The 17,501-nt window shown below is 39.4% G+C and overlaps 1 protein-coding gene across 5 annotated transcripts in view; it reads left to right on the top strand.

Annotated features, from left to right (window-relative positions):
* The first annotated feature begins 1,589 nt into the window (after positions 1–1,589).
* The window catches only part of LOC132823687 (Fanconi anemia group A protein-like), a 105,258-nt gene continuing 89,346 nt past the window's right edge, over positions 1,590–17,501 (top strand). For 3 of the 5 annotated variants that reach the window (XM_060837650.1, XM_060837648.1, XM_060837647.1), the window contains exons 1-8: positions 1,590–1,696; positions 1,981–2,057; positions 4,651–4,760; positions 4,867–4,960; positions 6,083–6,225; positions 10,332–10,427; positions 14,765–14,838; positions 16,075–16,181. In XM_060837650.1, coding sequence (XP_060693633.1) covers positions 1,982–2,057; positions 4,651–4,760; positions 4,867–4,960; positions 6,083–6,225; positions 10,332–10,427; positions 14,765–14,838; positions 16,075–16,181 — 700 coding nt within the window. In that variant the 5' untranslated portion in view covers positions 1,590–1,696; position 1,981. Of the gene's footprint in view, positions 1,697–1,980; positions 2,058–4,487; positions 4,569–4,650; positions 4,839–4,866; positions 4,961–6,082; positions 6,226–10,331; positions 10,428–14,764; positions 14,839–16,074; positions 16,182–17,501 lie in introns of those variants that run through there. The other 2 variants (XM_060837649.1, XM_060837651.1) reach the window with 2 other exon arrangements.

Below are 17,501 nucleotides of genomic sequence, written 5' to 3'. Positions count from 1 at the left end.
CCACCTTGTCTCAGTCGGTTCCCTCAACTCAGCACCGCCCTCCTAACCTGCAATCCTCTTCCTGACCTCTCCGCCCCCACCCCACTCCGGCCTATCACCCTCACCTTGACCTCCTTCCACCTATCCCACCTCCATCGCCCCTCCCCCTAGTCCCTCCTCCCTACCTTTTATCTCAGCCGGCTTGGCTCTCTCTCTCTTATTCCTGATGAAGGGCTTATGCTCGAAACGTCGAATTCTCTATTCCTGAGATGCTGCCTAACCTGCTGTGCTTTGACCAGCAACACATTTGCAGCATATATGGTGAAAGGATGTTTGGAAGATTTCCTTTGGATGGAGAGCCATTTAGAAATTAGATGAGGAGAAATTGTCTGTCAATAGCTCATGAACTATTGGAATTCTCTATACCAGAAGGAGATGTTCAATAAATATGTATATTAAAACTAAAGTAGATAGATTGTTATGGCATTATGGATTTAGGGATAGGGCAAGAATGTAGAGTTAGTATAGTACAGTCAGTCGGTGCTGAACTTCTAAATGCTATTGCTAGTTTGATGACTCCAATGCCGAACCTATTCCTACATTTTAAATCTCTTCGGACCACTTATTACTTTCAAGGAAAGGATGATTCTCCTAAATTTCTTATTGACTATTTTACATGTAGTTTGTCCACTACAAACAGAAACATCAGTTTTGTTTCTATCTGATCAAGATCTTTAAAGTTGTGTTCAAAGAGATGACTTTCTTGTGTATTTCCTATAGCAGAGTTTGACCCTGTTCAATCATTTTGGATAGTTAAGCTATATTCCACTCTTATTCTTGTAAATAAGTTTTCACACTCTCTTCAATATCTTCACCTCGTTTTTGAAATTTTGAAATTTCAACTTTGCAACAGCACTTAAGTGACCAAGGCTCTGTACTTTGCAAGATTAACATGATTCTTCTACTTTACAGATCTATCCCCTACTTGATCACTGGTTTTAATAATCTTGTTAAGAGATGATTTGTTTCATTAGAGATGTGTTAGAGTATTTCTGGGTCTGTCAACTTTTAAGCAATGATAGCAGGAAAAGATACAGCAAGTATTTTGGTAAGTGTTCCTCTTGATTCAAGACATGAATTATGAGTTCTACACTTTGTTACTGGATGGCTATTCAGCACTTTCTCACCCTCTAAAATGTGTGTTAAGTACTTAGAATTATTGAACACATTTTCCATGATTAACACTCTTATGTAAGAGTATTTTCTGTTTTTGGATAAAATTAGAGTAAAGAACAACTGAAGTTACAATAATATTTAAATAAACTAAAATTCAACTCACTTGCTCTATGTTTTCTGTTCATTCTAAGTTGCTTTCTAAAGCCTATGATTTGGCAGAAAATTAAGAAATTTATAGCTCATGCCACCTTGCCAAAAGAATTACAAGATTGGTAACCAGCTGAACATCTACAGTACTGTCCAGCGTTTAGGTTGAGGACGTGAGCGTGGCCTGGGAAAACTGTCAATCAACGCCCGGATAGTAATTTCCGGGAAACAATCCACCAATGGCGTTGCAGCGCGGGATGGCTGGAGGACGGAAGTGATCAGCAAAAGAAAGATGCAGAGCAGGAGATGGGAAGCAAGTTGTAGTGGGGCTGTTAATTGTTAATGTCTTAGTAATAGGCATATTTTCGTAAAAGCATTATTGCAAAATAGAAGTGTAAGTTCATTAATGTATTATATATTGATACAGTTACAGTAATGAGTTATATAGTTGCCATAGAATGCGATTATTAGAATTGTAGAAAATTATTGGGATTAGTAATTCAAACTGCAGCACTAAATCAGTAGATTGAATTGATTCTCATTATTCTCGTTGTTGTACCTGTGTCAGTGTTCGTATGATTTAATGTAGATGTGATACAATTAGAAGGTGGGTGTCTGATTGGGTTTTGCTTATTTGCTCTCCCATGAATGTGACAACACTGTTTGTGTAACGTACAGAATGTCTCGTGTTGCCTCCGGGTATCTATCCTGTTCCACCGATGTCACTCAGAGGAAGACGCTCCCACAATTGTTGGGTGAGTTTACATTGATTTATATGGTTCTTTTATTTTAATTCTCGGGGATGAAATCGACATTATTCTTATTAAACATTGTCAGGTGATGCCTATTTGTGGATTACGTCATTTTAGTTAAAATCAGTATAGGATCTAATGTACTGATCAGCTGATAATCTGTATAACATTGTGTTTGTGAATATACAAGATAAGCTAAGAATCTACGAAAATAGGAAAATGTCTTCAAATTACTGATTTGTATGTCTTATAGTTTAAGTGTAAGGTATCACAAAACAAGGAGGAGAAAACCAGATGCTTTTGGAATAAGTAAAATTAAGCAGAGAAGGATAGGGTGAGACGAGGGATTTGATGGTTTAAAATGTCATCTGTCTTTGAGGTAGTGATAAACTATGCAAACAGCCTAATTACATTTTTGGATCTGCCATCTTAAAGTCTGAAGATTTCTTGTGAAAGCTGTACTGTACTTTGGTTGGAATGTACTTTAAGCCAGTGTTTAGTTTTGCTACTAAGAAGAAATGGAAACATTTAAACTAAATAAACAATATAGAGAAAGATCTCTGTGCAAAGTGGATAAACTGGGACTCCTACATCAAAAAGAAACAATTTAAGAAGTTGCCTGTTTAAGACTGAGATGAAGAGGATTTTTTTTCTCTTGGAAAGGAGTGAAATTATGGATATCTCCAGCAGAGTGCTACAGAGGTTAGTTCATTAATTTAATCAAGGCTGAGAAAATTTTTTAATCACTAATGTAGGGGAGTAGGTCTGGGTAGGTTGCACTTCGGCGGGTCGGTGTGGACTTGTTTGGACGAAGAGCCTGTTTCCACACTGTAAGTAATCTAATCTAAAGGGATCAAGTGTTTTTGGAGGAAATACAGGAAAGTGGAGTTAAGGATTATCAGATCAGCCATGACCTAATTCAATGGCAGTACAGGCTCAATGGACCAAATGGCCTACTTTTGCTCCTATACTTTTTAATAGTATTATAGTCTAACTGTAATTAGATTGGACAGACGGTCCCTTAATTGAACAGGTTTGCAAATCGCAGCATGACACAGGACAATATAAAGGAGCTATTTGTAAATATAGGAAATGTTTGTATGTTGGGTCTTTAAAATTACACCCCTGTGTGGGATGGCATTCATAAATTAGACCTCATACATTGGAGCCCCTGCCCGCCTGCCTGCCCGCCCTGTACAGTAGACATTGGAAGGTACAAACAAACTAAATCTAAAACATTTGTGCAAGGTATGCTATAATGAAGATATGAAAGGAAATTTTAGACAGATATCAGGAACAACATTTTAACAGAATGAAGAGTAACACTTGGAATGGTTTTCCTGATGGAATAGTAGTGTCAGGAACTGCAGACTCTTTCACACCTTCAAGATTGGATGAGCCAGATTGGTTAGGAACCTTTAATTTCTATTTGCCTAATGATTTATCATTCAATGTTCAATTGGTCAGAAGCAGAATCAAGCTTAGCAAATCATAAAAATTAAAGCAGAGCAGTATCTATTTTGCCCATTATTGTTATTTCCAGCAAAGAGAATTTATCTGGCCTAACCCCACTGTAGTCTGTAGTGCTTTGTATTCACATCCAAGTATTTTTTACATGTGACGAGGCATTCTATTTTCAACACCCCTTCCAAACATAGAGTTCCAGACCTCCACTAGTTCTGACTGAAAAATAAACTTTTGTTACACTCTGCTGTAATTCTTCTGTCACTGGTTTTAAATCTACATTTGATAGCGACTACTTTGTTAATGGACATAGGTCATTCCTAACCAAAGTTTCACACTTGTAAAATTTATACTGTTGAAATTTAATTCCTAGCTAAATTTAAAGTGGTGCTGTTACATTATTAGGTGAATTCAGGACCTGGACATGCCTGCCCTGAAATTACATGCTGGGTGAAGCAAAATATTTTTGCTGCAGAAATATACACAACTTCATGAGAAATGAAGAATTGTTATTGTGAAATATGATGAGTCATTTAAAAGAATTTTGACAATTTGATCTCAATCTAGGTGAAATATTACATCACATTCCTTAAAACCACAACCTGATCTGCCAGACGAATGTACAAATAATTTTATTTGCAAGTGGGTACTGCAGATGCTGGAGATCAGAGTCAAGAGTGTGGTGCTGGAAAAGCACAGCAGGTCAGGCAGCATCCGAGGAGCAGGAAAATCGATGTTTTGGGCAAAGGCCCTTCATCAGGAATGACAAACAATTTTACCTGAGACAATTGTTCAAATAAATTGCATGAAGTTTGTTTATATAATCAGGACTGAATTTCCAAACAGAAATTGATAGCTGCGTGTGATTATTTTCTAACCTTAACAAAATGCCGACAAGCTTTTTTCATGATTTTTACATATAGTTGTTAGAAGTATCTGAATTGGATTGATTTGTGGAATAGTTATCTGAATAATGAAGGGATGGACCCAAATATGGCCATTACCCTTGGATTGTTGGAGAATGAAGAGAACAGGGAAAAATTAATTATGGTAAATTTTCTTTTGCTTTTTTTTTCGTTCTTTTCATTTGTTGATGAATTAAGCAAATTCACAATATCTTTAATTTCTTCAGGTACAAGACTCCAAAGGCAGAGACAGAGATGTCCTTCAGAACCTCAATTGAAAGAGACCGTGGTTCAGTTTATGAGGCACCATCAGAACCTTGGTGACCTACTCTTGGAGGTAATAGATTTGCCAAATCGGGTCGTAACCGCAGGAATGTGAGCAGAGCTAGTTCTGCCACAAGAACAGAAATTTCAGGTACAAATAACAATTTTTTTTCTCCTAGATAAATGGATCAATGAGCAAATGTTTATCTCATTGTGGTAAAGTTAACCCTGAGCATCAAATTGCCAGTTCTCCTGGTAAAGGCACTTTTATAGGTACGTTTATTATGCATCTGGAATGTTTGCCATTTTAAGTCTGTATTTGTAAGTTCAGTCAACAGTTTTCCATTGAGTGGTTTCATGAAACAAGTCAATCGGTTGTACAGATAGCAATTGGTTGGCAAATACTGACCAAATGCTCAAAACCTTTTACTGAAAATACTGCCTGATGTCCATTCAAGTTATGCTGTTTTGAAATTTTTCATGCAGTTTACTGAATTATAAATTCATGCAGTACAGAAAAATACTGCTCAGATTGTCAGAATTCACTTTGCAGATTAATACACAAGGAAGAAGCAGTTACTAGGAATTTCAGGACACTAAATCATATCATAAAAATTCTAAACCCTAATGTGACTGTTACTCAGATGCCTCCCATTACAATTAAACTGTGAATCCTGCAGCAGGGAGTGATGAGCTGTCACTGTATAATACTGTATTGATAGCCCATTTTAGATTAACAATAAACTAGGGAGAAACCTAACTGAAAATATTGTCTACAACTAGAATTTAAAAGAAGGCCTCCCAGTCCAGCATCTTGTGAATTAATGAGTTGTTCCATTTGTTTGCAGCACATGTTAATTTAGCCATACTTCAAATGTAGTGTGTATCTAATACAAAAAATAGTCACAGTTAGAAAACAGCACTGGTGAGGATAAATAAATTGCCGAAGTAAAATTGGGAAAATTATAATTAAAACTTTAGCCTGTTTATATTCTAGTGTCAAAATAATGGATTCTGCTTAATGTGTTATTTGATACAAATGACATTTCAGTGAAAAGGAGTGACTTGACCTCGGTCAGCTAGTTGTAATTGATGTCAGATACTGATTAAAATAGGAATTAAATATAATCATTGTACACCTTTGTCACTGAGCATTTGCCGTTAGTTCCCATTGATTACATCTTCGGTCCAGCTTAAATGTGAGTCGTAATTTGTGGCCAAGCAAGTCACTCCATTGTCATCAAGATGGTGGCTCATCATCACCATTTCAAAGATAATTTGAGATGGACAACAAGTGCTGTATTACCAGTGATAGACACTTCTTTTATTAATTATTTTTTAATTTTGCAGCAATTTTTCCAATGCAATTAGCTAACCAGAATGTGTTTTACTCAGCCTCTGTTCTACAAGAGCAAGCTTTGCAGATGGATCTGCCTGTTGGATTTTTGGCTGCCAGGGCATCCATGGAGAAAATTCAACAGATTATGCAACAGGGGACTATGCCTCAACGTGCTGTTATATTGGATTCTGGTCAACGTGTAGGTGGATTTCTTTTGATCAGACCTACAGAAGTATGCAATTGTGGGAGGGCATTTATAGCAGAAATGGAAAAATATTCTGAACTTTTTATTGGTAGTTGTTGAGTGGTGGCAAGTATTTGCCATTATGTAAAACATTACAGCATGGGAATGGCCCACCACATCTGTGCTGACTGTGTTGCCATTCTAAACTAATCCCATCTGCCTGTACGTGGTCCATATCCCTCTGTTGTCTGCCAGTTCATGTGCCTATCCAAATGCCTCTTAAATGTTAATCCTTCTACCACCTCATTGGCCACATGTTCCAGGCATCTACAACTCTCTCTGTCAAAAAAAACCCCAAACATTTCACATCTTTAAGTCCCCTCCCCCACCCACCCCACCCACCTTAAACCTATGCCACATTTCCATCCTGGGAAAAAGACTCTGATGCTCCACCCTATCCAGGCTTCTCATAATTTTATATACTTCTATCAATTCGTCCCTCAGCCTCTGTTACTTTAGTGAAAATAGTCCCAAGCTTGTGCATCATCTCTTTATAGCTAGTACACTCCAATCCAGGCAACATTCTTGTAAATCTTTTTTGCACCCTCCCCATCTTTCCTATAGTTTGTCTACCAGAGCTGTGCAAACTACTTCAAATATGATCCAACTAAATTTTTCTGTTCAGTCAGCCTCAGGTGACTGACTGTGTGGAGTTTGCACGTTCTCCCCGTGTCTGCGTGGGTTTCCTCCGGGTGCTTTGGTATCCTCCCACTGTCCAAAGATGTGCGGGTCAGGTGAATTGGCCATGCTAACTTGCCCGTAGTGTTAGGTAAGGGGCAAATGTAGGGGTATGGGTGGGTTGCACTTCGGTGGGTCGGTGTGGACTTGTTGGGCCGAAGGGCCTGTTTCCACACTGTAAGTAATCTAATCTAAAATAAAGTTCTACAATAATGTGTGTTTCTTCAATGCAAATTCGCTATAACACTATTGAAGAATTTAGACTGTCATTTGCAGAATGTGAATTTTCCTGACCTATATTGGATCTAACGTGATTCTGCTCCCATTCGTTTAAATGGAGCAGCTATTGCACAATTTTCTTAAAATGCAAGATCGCTTGAGAACAGAACTATCATATTATATCAGAACCGACTGTAGCTATAACATGACTTGCCAACATTTGTACTCCATTCCCTAACGAATAAAGGCAAGCACGCAGTACAGCTTCTTTACCACCTTATCCAATTGTGTTGTCACTTTCAGGGAGCTATGAACTTGTAGCCCAAGATCTCTCTATACAACAATGCACCTAAGGATCTTGCTTCTATCACCTCATTGGCCACATGTTCTAGGCACCTACAACTCTCTCTTTTTTAAAAAGAACAAAAAACTTCACATCTCCTTTAAGTTTCCCCCTTCCTTCTTGCAGTTGATCTCCCAAAATACATCACCTCATAGTTTTCTGGATTAAACTCTCTGCCATTTCGCTGATCACTTTTCCAACTGACCTATGTCCTGCTGTATCCTTTGACAACCTTCCTCCAGATCCACATCTCCACCAATTTTCATGTCATAAGAACAAAAGAAATTGGAGCTGGAGTAGGCCATCTGGCCCATCAAGCCTGCTCTATCATTCAATGAGATCATGGCTGATCTTTTCATGGACTTAGCTCCACTTATGCCCCCATTACCGAAGCCCTTAATTCCTTTACTGATCAAAAATCTATCTATATTTGCCTTAAATCATCTAATGAGCTAGCCTCAGCCGCTTCACTTGGTGGGGAATTCCACAGATTCATAATCCTTTGGGTGAAGAAGTTCCTCCTCAACTCAATCCTAAAGCTGTTCCCCCTCATTTTGAGGTTATGACCCCTAGTTCTAGTTTCACCCACCAGGGGAAACAATCTCACTGTTTCTATGTTATCTATTCCCTTCATAATTTTATTTGATTCTCTAAGATCTGCCCTCATTCTTTTAAATTCCAATGAGTATAATCCCAGTCTATTCAACCTCTCTTTATCAACCCACCCTTTCAATTCTGGAATCAACCTAGTGAACGTCCACTGCATCCCCTTCAGTGCCAGTACATCCTTTCCCAAGGAAAGAGACCAAAACTGTACACAGTACTCTTAGTGTAAAAAGTGAGATCTGCAGATCAGAGCTGAAAATGTGTTGCTGGTTAAAGCACAGCAGGTCAGGCAGCATCCAAGGAACAGGAAATTCGACGTTTTGGGCCAGAGCCCTGATGAAGGGCTCTGGCCCGAAACGTCGAATTTCCTGTTCCTTAGATGCTGCCTGACCTGCTGTGCTTTAACCAGCAACACATTTTCAGCACAGTACTCTTAGTGTTGCCTCACCAGCACCCTATGCAGCTGCAACATAACCTCCCTATTTTTAAACTCCATCCCTTTAGCAATGAAGGACAATATGCTATTTGTCGTCTTACTTACTTGCTGCACCTGCAAACCAACTTTTTGTGATTTATTGTGTCGTCAGACCACCTACATTTTTGTCTAGATCATTTGTACGAATTAGAAACAATACCAGTCCCAGCACTGATCCTTGCAGAACACCACTGTTCACAGACTTCCAGTCAGAAAATTACCCCATCCACAACTCCTCTGTCTTCTATGACCAAGCCAGTTTTGTATCCAACTTAACAACTCATTGAGGATATCATGTGACTTAATCCTCTGGACCAGCCTACCATGAGGATCCTTGTCAAATGCTTTAATGAACTCCATGTAGACAGCATCTGCTACCCTACCCTCATCAATCATGTTTGTCACTCAAAAACATATGAATTTGTGAGACAAAACTACACTGACTATCCCTAATGCATCCATTCTTTTCAAAATGTGAGTAAATCCTGTTCTTGAGAATCTTCTCCAATAATTTTCCTCTTATTGATGTAAAGCTCACTCGCCTATAATTTCCTGAATTAACCCTTCTTAGACGAAGAAATTACATTGCCTATTCTCCAGTCTTCTGGGACCTCATCTGTGGCTAAGAGGACAAAAAGTTCTCTGTCAAGACCTCAGCTATCTCCTCCCTTGCCTCTCTCAGTATCCTGGGATAAATCCCATCAAGCTCTGGGGACTTAACTACCTTAATGTTTTTCAAGACACCCAACACCGCCTCCTTAATATTGACATGCCCTTGAATATTAGTTTATCCCTCCCTAATCTTACCATCATCCATGTCCTTGCCCTTGGTGATACTTACCCACTTCCTCTAGCTCAACACCAATTCCTTCCTTTGTTCTTGAATGGACCTACCCTGTCCCTAGCTATCCTGTTGCTCCTACAGCACAGAGACAGGCCCTTTGGTCCAAGCTGGCCCATGCTGACCAAAATGTCCACCTGTGCTAACCCCATTTCCCTGTGCCAGGCCCATATCCTTCTGATCCTTTCCTATCCATGTATTTGTCCAAATGCCTTTTAAATGTTGTTAATGTACTCGCCTCAACCACTTCAGCTGGCAGCTCATTCCATATGCGTACAACCCTCTGTTTAAAAAAAGGTTACCCCCCAAGTTCCCTTTTATTCTTTCCCCTCTAACCTTAAACCGATGCCTTCTAGTCCTCAACTTGCCCACCCCTGGGAAAAAGACTGAGTGCATTCACCCTATCCAAGCCCATCAAATCCCCACTCAGTCTCCAACACTCTAAAGAAAAAAGTCCTAGCTTGTCCAACATCCTTGGAGATTTCTTCTGCACTCTTTCTAGTTTAATAACATCCTTCCTATAGGAAGGTGACCAAAACTGAACACTATGCTCCAAGTGAGGCCTCATGAATGTCCTATGTAACTGCATCATTACTTCCCAACTTCAATACTCAATGCCTGACTGATGAAGGCCAGTGTGCCAAAAGCCTTCTTCAATGTTCTGTCTACCTGTGACTCCATTTTCAGAAAATCATGCACCTGAACTCCAAGGCCACTCGGTTCCACTACACTCCTTTAGGCCCTACCATTCACCACAAAACTCTTGCATTTTGGAAAGTCAAATCAAAGTAAGACCTCACTCCATTTGCCATTTCTCCTCATATTGTTCTATATGTTACTCTACATATTATTGGTTTATATGTTATTGTTCACCAACTCTGACTTCATTCATATTGCAGAGAATGTTTGCCTGTTTACTTCAGAGTATGCAAGAACTATTGTCCTCCAACATACTCAGTCGGCTGCAATTTATTGAAGAGATTTGGAAGGCAAAGGTGAGAAAAAAATATTCAGTTGAGTATAATTACAATTAAAGCTGTGTCTCTGATGGAAGCACGCATCAGTGGTGAATCTGAAATAAATTCATGAGACTTAAATAGGAACAATCTCAATCCTTTAGAAAATTACGAATTTGTCAAATTGAATTTAATCCAGGCTACATTCCACTGTTGTATCCCTGACAATGAAGCTTTGTGGTGGGTTCAAAACAGTAAGTGTCTAGTGAGATATTATGGGGTTCAGGTGTATAGCTCTTTAAAATGCCATGAACACGTGCAGAAAATAGTCAGAAAGATGTTGTGAAACTTGAAAGGGTTCAGACAAGATTGACAAGGATATTGCCAGGGTTGGAGGATTTGAGCTATAGGGAGAAGTTGAATAGGAAGGGCTCTTTTCACTGGAGCGTCAGAGACTGAAGGGTGAGCTTATAGAGGTTTATAAATTCATGAGGGGCATTGATAGGATAAATAGACAAAGTCTCTTCCGTGGGGTGGCGGAGTCCAGATCTAGAGGGCATAGGTTTAGGATGAGAGGGGAAAGATATAAAAGAGATCTAAGAGACAACTTTTTCCATGCAGAGGGTGGTATGTGTATGGAATGAGCTGCCAGAGGAAGTGATGGAGACTAGTACAATTGCAACATTTAAAATGCATCTAGATGGGTATATGAATAGGAAGGGTTTGGAGGGATATGGGCCAGGTGCTGGCAGGTGAGACTAGATTGGGGTGGGATATCTGGTCAGTATGGATGAGTTGGATCAAAGGGTCTGTTTCCGTGCTGTACATCTCTGACTCTATGACTCGCAATTTATATTTCTGTTTTGTATAATATTCACAGAGAGTAGTGTTATGGTCTTGGAAAAGATGAGAATCACATCAGTGCCAAAGATAAAGCTGAAGCATTTCTAACAGTTGTCAGCCAGAAGTGCCAAGTGGATGACCAATCTCAGCCTCCTCCAGAGGTCTGGAGCATTACAGCTATCAGTCTTCAACCAATTGGATTCACTCCATGTGAAGGTTGGTAGGGCTGGATTCTGCAAAGTCTATGGGCCCTGACAACATTCCAGCAATATTACTGAAGACTTGAGCTCCAGAACTTGCCGCTCCCCAGCCAAGTTGTTCCAGTACAGTTGCAGCACTGGCATCTATCAGACAATGTGGAAAAATGCCCAGATATGCCCTGTACACAAAAAGCAGAACAAATCCAACCTGACCAATTACCATTCTCAGTCTATTCTTGATTATCAGGAACGTGAATGAAAGTGTCATTAATAGTGCTATCAGACAGCACCTGTTCAGTGACACCCAGTCTGGGTTGCACCAGGGTCACTCAGCTCTTGAATCCATTACATCCTTGATTCAAATGTGGACAAAAGATCTGAATTCCAAATGTTTAGAGTTTCTCAGATTCAGGACTTGTACGTCTGATTTGGAAAGTTGTTAATGTCACTCCACTGTTGAAGAAGGAAGAGGGAAACCAAGGAATTACAGACCATTTAGCCTGACATTTGTGGTGAGTTCAAAACAGTAGGTGTTTAATGAGATATTGGGGGTTCAGGTGAATAGCTCTTTAAAATGCCATGAAAATGTACAGGAAAATAGTCAGAAAGTCCAATAGGATGCTGGCCCTCATGTCTAAGGGACTGAAGTACAAGGATGCAGATGTTATGCTGCAGTTATAAAAAAACCCTAGTTAGATCCTATGTAGAGTACTGATAGTAGATCTGGGCATACATGTTGGGAAGAATGTTTTGACCCTGGTGGGAGTTCAACACAGATTTCCAAGGAAGATCCTGGATTTCAGGTATTAATTTATGAAGAGAGATTGGACAAATTAGACCTTTATTCTCTCGAATTGGAACGATAAGGGGTGATTGACGTCTTCAGGATATTAACTGGGGAAGTCAGAGTAGACAAAGATAAACTATTTCCACTGGTTGAAGATTCTAGAACCAGGAATTATAGACTAATAAGAAGAATCAGGCCATTTGGGAGAGGTGTTGGAAAGCACTTCAACACCGGGTAGGGCATTTGGAATTTTTTTCCTTAAATGATGGTCGATGCTAATTCAATTGTCAAATTTAAATTTGAGAGAGACAGTTTTTCATTGAACAACGCATCAAGGGATACGGGCCCAAGGCAGGTATATGGAGTTAGGTTACACATTAGCCATTATTGATTGGTGGAGCAGACTTGAGGGGCTGAATGGACTACTCCTATGCTTCTGTTCTAGTATTCCCAGATGAGGTGAGTGATAGCGCTTGACATCAAGGCCGCATTTATCAAGTGCGGCATGGAGGAGCCCTAGCAAAACTGGAATAAATGAGAATCTGGCTCAACTCTCTGGTTGGAATCATACCTGGCACCTAAGAAGATGTTTGTGGTTATTGGTTATCAGTCATCTCAGCTCCTGGACATCTTTGCAGGAGTTCCTCAGGGTAGTGTCCTAGTCCCAAACATCTTCAACTGCTTCATCAATGATCTTTCCTCCATTGTAAGGTCAGAAATGGGGATATACGTTGATGACTGCACAATGTTCACTACTGTTTGGGTTACCTCCGATATTGAAGCAATCCATGTTCAAATGTAACAAGATCTGGACAAGTGGCAAGTAATATTGCACCACACAAATGCCAGACAATGGCCATCTCCAATGAGACAATCTAACCACTGCCCCTTGACATTCCATGGCTTTACTATTATTGAATCTCCCACAGTCAACATCTTGGGGGGGGGGGTTACCATTGACCATCAATAGGACTTGCCATATAAGTACAGTTCCGAGAAGAGTAGGTTAGAGGCTGGGAATACTGTGACCTGTAATCTACTTCCCGTCTCACTATAAACTGTCCACCGTCGACATCCTACAACTCAGGAGTGATGGAACACTCCCTACTTACCTGGATGAATGCAGCTCCAACAATACTCAAGAAGCTTGGCACCATCGAATTAAGCAGCCCACTTGATTGGCACCACACTGAGCATGCATCCAGTCCCTCCACCATCAATGCTCAGTAGCAGCAGTGTGTACTATCTACAGGATTCACTACAGAAGTTCATCAGAGATCCTCGGATAGCAGTTTCCAAACCTATGAGTGGTTCAATCTAGAAGGACAGGGACAGCAGATAAGTGGGATCACCACCACCTGTAGGTTCTCTTCCAAGCCATTCACCAAGCTGCCATAGAAATATATCAGTCTTCCTTCATTGTCACTGGGTCAAATTCCTGGAATTCCCTCCCTATGTGCATTGTGGGTCAATGTGCAGCACGTGGAGTACAGAGTTTCAAGAAGACAGCTCACTACCATCTTCTCAAGGTCAACATGGGACAGGAAACTCCTGGCCAGCCAGCAAGACCCATGTAACGAGTGCATATGTATATATTTAAAAATGTTGCTTTTGTGTGATTTTACATCTATTTTAAGGAATTTTATATAATGTAGGCTTACCGCACTTCTAAAATATACTTTAAAAGACAAGAGTATCTGTGGTGCACCTAAAACATTACAATTTTTAGGATGAAAGATCTTTATGGCATTTTCCATGCCTGCTGAATTCATTTTAAATTCAGACTTTTCAAAAGGCTTCCCTGGGAGTAAAATCTGTAGGCCAGCAATATTTATGCAATAATAAGAATCATAATTCTGAATATATATTCCAATGATAGATAGCTGGTGACAGCACAAGCCGCAAAACAATTATAAGAGCAATGTGCAGCTGGAGTAAATACCTGATCTAAATACAGTAGAATAATGCAATATTTTTGTGACCAAATGTTTGCCCAGCATGAAGTGAGGTCCTGTTAGGCTGATCCGCCACATCATTTTTTTTTGGCAGTTTTGCGTATATGCCTCATTATATGCTTATTGGTAATTTTAAATAACCTGTTATGACAGATCTCTGGAGCACGAGGTACTTGAATCCAGGTCTCCTGGCTGAGAGGTTGGGACTCCATCAGTGGAACTTCTCTTTCTTTATGTTGTAATGTGGGATTAATTTTAAAAATGTACTAAAGCTGAATATATCCTACTAATTATAGTATGCTCCCTACTGTAATGGTACATTCCAGTTATGAGCTTCATGCTAGTTATCCATTCCATGTTACTTTGTTATGGAGTAAAATTTTGAAAACCATATTTTTTTTCTACTATTTTATCAGTGGATGTAATTATCTTCCATATAGAGCATTCCTTTTCTTGAACGTATTACTTATTCATGGATACTTGTGTTGTAGTGGATGGTTTACCTAATACTGTATACATGGAATATTCTCATAGGGCCTGTGTTCTCTTGGCTCTTGCTGATAGAGATATTATCGTTTTTCTTTTGCGAAGGAATTACCCACTCTGGAAATTGTTTGGCGTTTGCACAAGGAGAGCATTGTGAGCCTTGAAGAGCTGGTGTCAAGGTATGTCCATTACAGAAATAAGCAGCATTCTGTATTCCATTGTCAGTGATCGATAGTGTGGTGACAACATTGCTAAGTGGCTGGTTGCCTTGTGAAGTCATGCAGATAGTTTTCAGGTGGGGCTGCAGAAATACCTTGAGCTGCAAAACAGAGTGGAGCACAGAACCCAAATGTACTAGGTGACTGTGCTACTCTAAATATCTTCCTTGTGTATCTGATCCTTCCTTCTTACTGATTTAAGTTCAAAGTACTCAAAGCAACACTATTTATTTTTTGTAGGCTGCTGATCTAACTTTGTTGGTAGATGTTCTATTCTATGGTCCTAATACTTTATTATATCAGTATGGCAGTTGATGCTTTCAGCTTCATAAAATTAAGTTTTACAATAACACAGTTGGTAACATTTTTGCCTACATATTGGTTATCAAATATATAACCTTGACACATGAGAGAAGATTTATCATTTCTTTTTTAAAACGTTTTGACTTCTTCAAATATGACATGGCTTGAATAAAAGTGCTGAGAGGGACAAATCTCTTCTAGGTAGGTTGTGTTAAATCAACCTTACTACAGGTTGATGCTAACATTTTACATCCAAACCCATCATTTGTTTCCTATATAGTGCAAATACATCACTATTCTGAGGTGCCACATATTTCAAATTTCAAAGTTTTAAAATCTATACAGGAAACGTATAGGCGTTTGGTCGAAATAGCAATGGTTGGAAAGACCTTTTGCCTTTATTCACATCGATGGTCTTTCACAGTTTTTTTTTTCTCCTGGTACATTAAAGTTCAAATACAACTTTAATCATTTAAGGTTAAAATTCACGGTTCCTCGTTTTGATGATAAATCTCTCCAATTTTGTTTTGAATTGTCTAATTTTCTCATTTCCCAACTCCCACTTTTTTTAACCAGTCTAAGTATCCTAGTTTTATTTTGTGTTACTACTGTTGTTTTGTCTGAAGCTAATATTAGAAATTCACTCTGACGTGACCCTGAATGTCCCTGACTCTTGGCAGCAGTTTAATCACGTTATACAATGGCAGGGATATGATTGAGAAGTTGTAGCAGACAGGGCTGGAGCAATGAAAAACAAAAGCATCGATACCTGAAATTGGTCAAGCAGAGATTTAGAGAACAAGACACTGCCATGAAGGTTGCTAGCAAATATTAAGACCACACTTGTAAGCTTAAAATAAGAAAAGAAGCCTTGATTTTCTGCTCTGTGAACAGTAACCCAGATGTCTCTGCGGTGGTTTGCTGGCTCTTCAATGATCTCCTTTGTTTGGGAACGGAAGACGCTGACCAACATGAAGATGTACAGAGGCAGATACTATTAGGTAAGAAGAATGATTTTGAAATATTAGAACATACAGTATAATGAAAAATCTTTGGGTTCTTGTATGAAATCTTCATATCCTCTTTAGTCATAAGAGAGGTCCAGGAGGACTGGCAATAGCCAAAGGTGTTCCTTTGTTTAAGAAAGGCAATTGGGATAATCCAAGCAATTACATCATTAAAAATTGCGCAACACCAGGTTATATCCAACAGGTTTATTTGGAAGTACAAGCTTTCGGAGCACTGCTGTTTCATCAGGTAGCTATTGAGGCAGGATCATAGGACACAGAAGTTATAGCAAAAGTTCATTCTGTCATAGTGTCATACAACTGCTGCGATATATTGAATGAACTTAGATTGCTGTTAAGTCTTTCATCTTTTAGAATGGTTGCAAGTTTTGATTCATTAATATGTAAATACCAGAGCTATTTTCAAGTCACATTCCCAAAATAACTTAAGGTTTTATTTTTAAAAAGTGGCATCTCAGCTCAGACAATGCATTAAAGGTGTGAAGTTAGAGTCTGTATATATTCTAGTCTTGAGCCAGATTGATTTTTTTTAAATTTCCAAAGTAGAAGTTTATAAATTGTCACATGGATTGACTGCCTACAGATTGTGTGTGCTTTTTGAATAAAGTAAATGTATCTACAAATACAATTCCACAGTGCAAATTGACCCTATAGACGTGTGTGTGTGTGTGTGTGTGTGTGTGTGTGTGTAGGTATATGAAAGGAGGTCTGCGTGAGTGTGTGAATATGTAAGAAAATGTGTGAGAGTATGTATTGGAGTCACTTGTAGTCTGGCATGAACCCAAGGCCGGTTAGACTATCCTCTTGGGTACCGAATTTGGCTATCAGCCTCTGCTCAGCCACTCTGTTGTTATGTATCTCGAAGTCTGCATTGAAGGACAGTCTCCTGAAGATTTGAAGCTGAATGTCCCTGACTGTTGAAGTATTCCCTGACTGGGAGAGAACATCCCTTGTCTGGCGATTGTTGTGTGGTGTCCATTCACCTATTGTCATAGTGTCTGCTTTGTCTTGCCAATGTACCATGTCTCAGGCTTTCCTTGCCAGCAATGTATGAGATAGACAATGTTGGCCAAGTCACATGAGTACCTGCCACATACATGGTGAGTTTTGACCTAAGTGTAATGGTACTATCCATGTCAACACACTAACATGTCTTGCTGTGGTTGCCATGACAGGGTTGTAAAGTGTTCTGATTGATGTTATCCTGAAGGCTGGACAGTTTGCTGCAAACAATGGTCTATTTAAGGTTTGGCGGTTGTTTAAAGGCGAGAAGTGGAGGCGTAGGGAAGGTCT

This window comes from Hemiscyllium ocellatum, chromosome 17, assembly GCF_020745735.1.
Source record: "Hemiscyllium ocellatum isolate sHemOce1 chromosome 17, sHemOce1.pat.X.cur, whole genome shotgun sequence".
NCBI classification, from domain to species: Eukaryota; Metazoa; Chordata; class Chondrichthyes; order Orectolobiformes; family Hemiscylliidae; genus Hemiscyllium; species Hemiscyllium ocellatum.
Note: the sequence above shows the minus strand (reverse complement) of the source record. Positions and strands in the feature narration are given on the sequence as shown.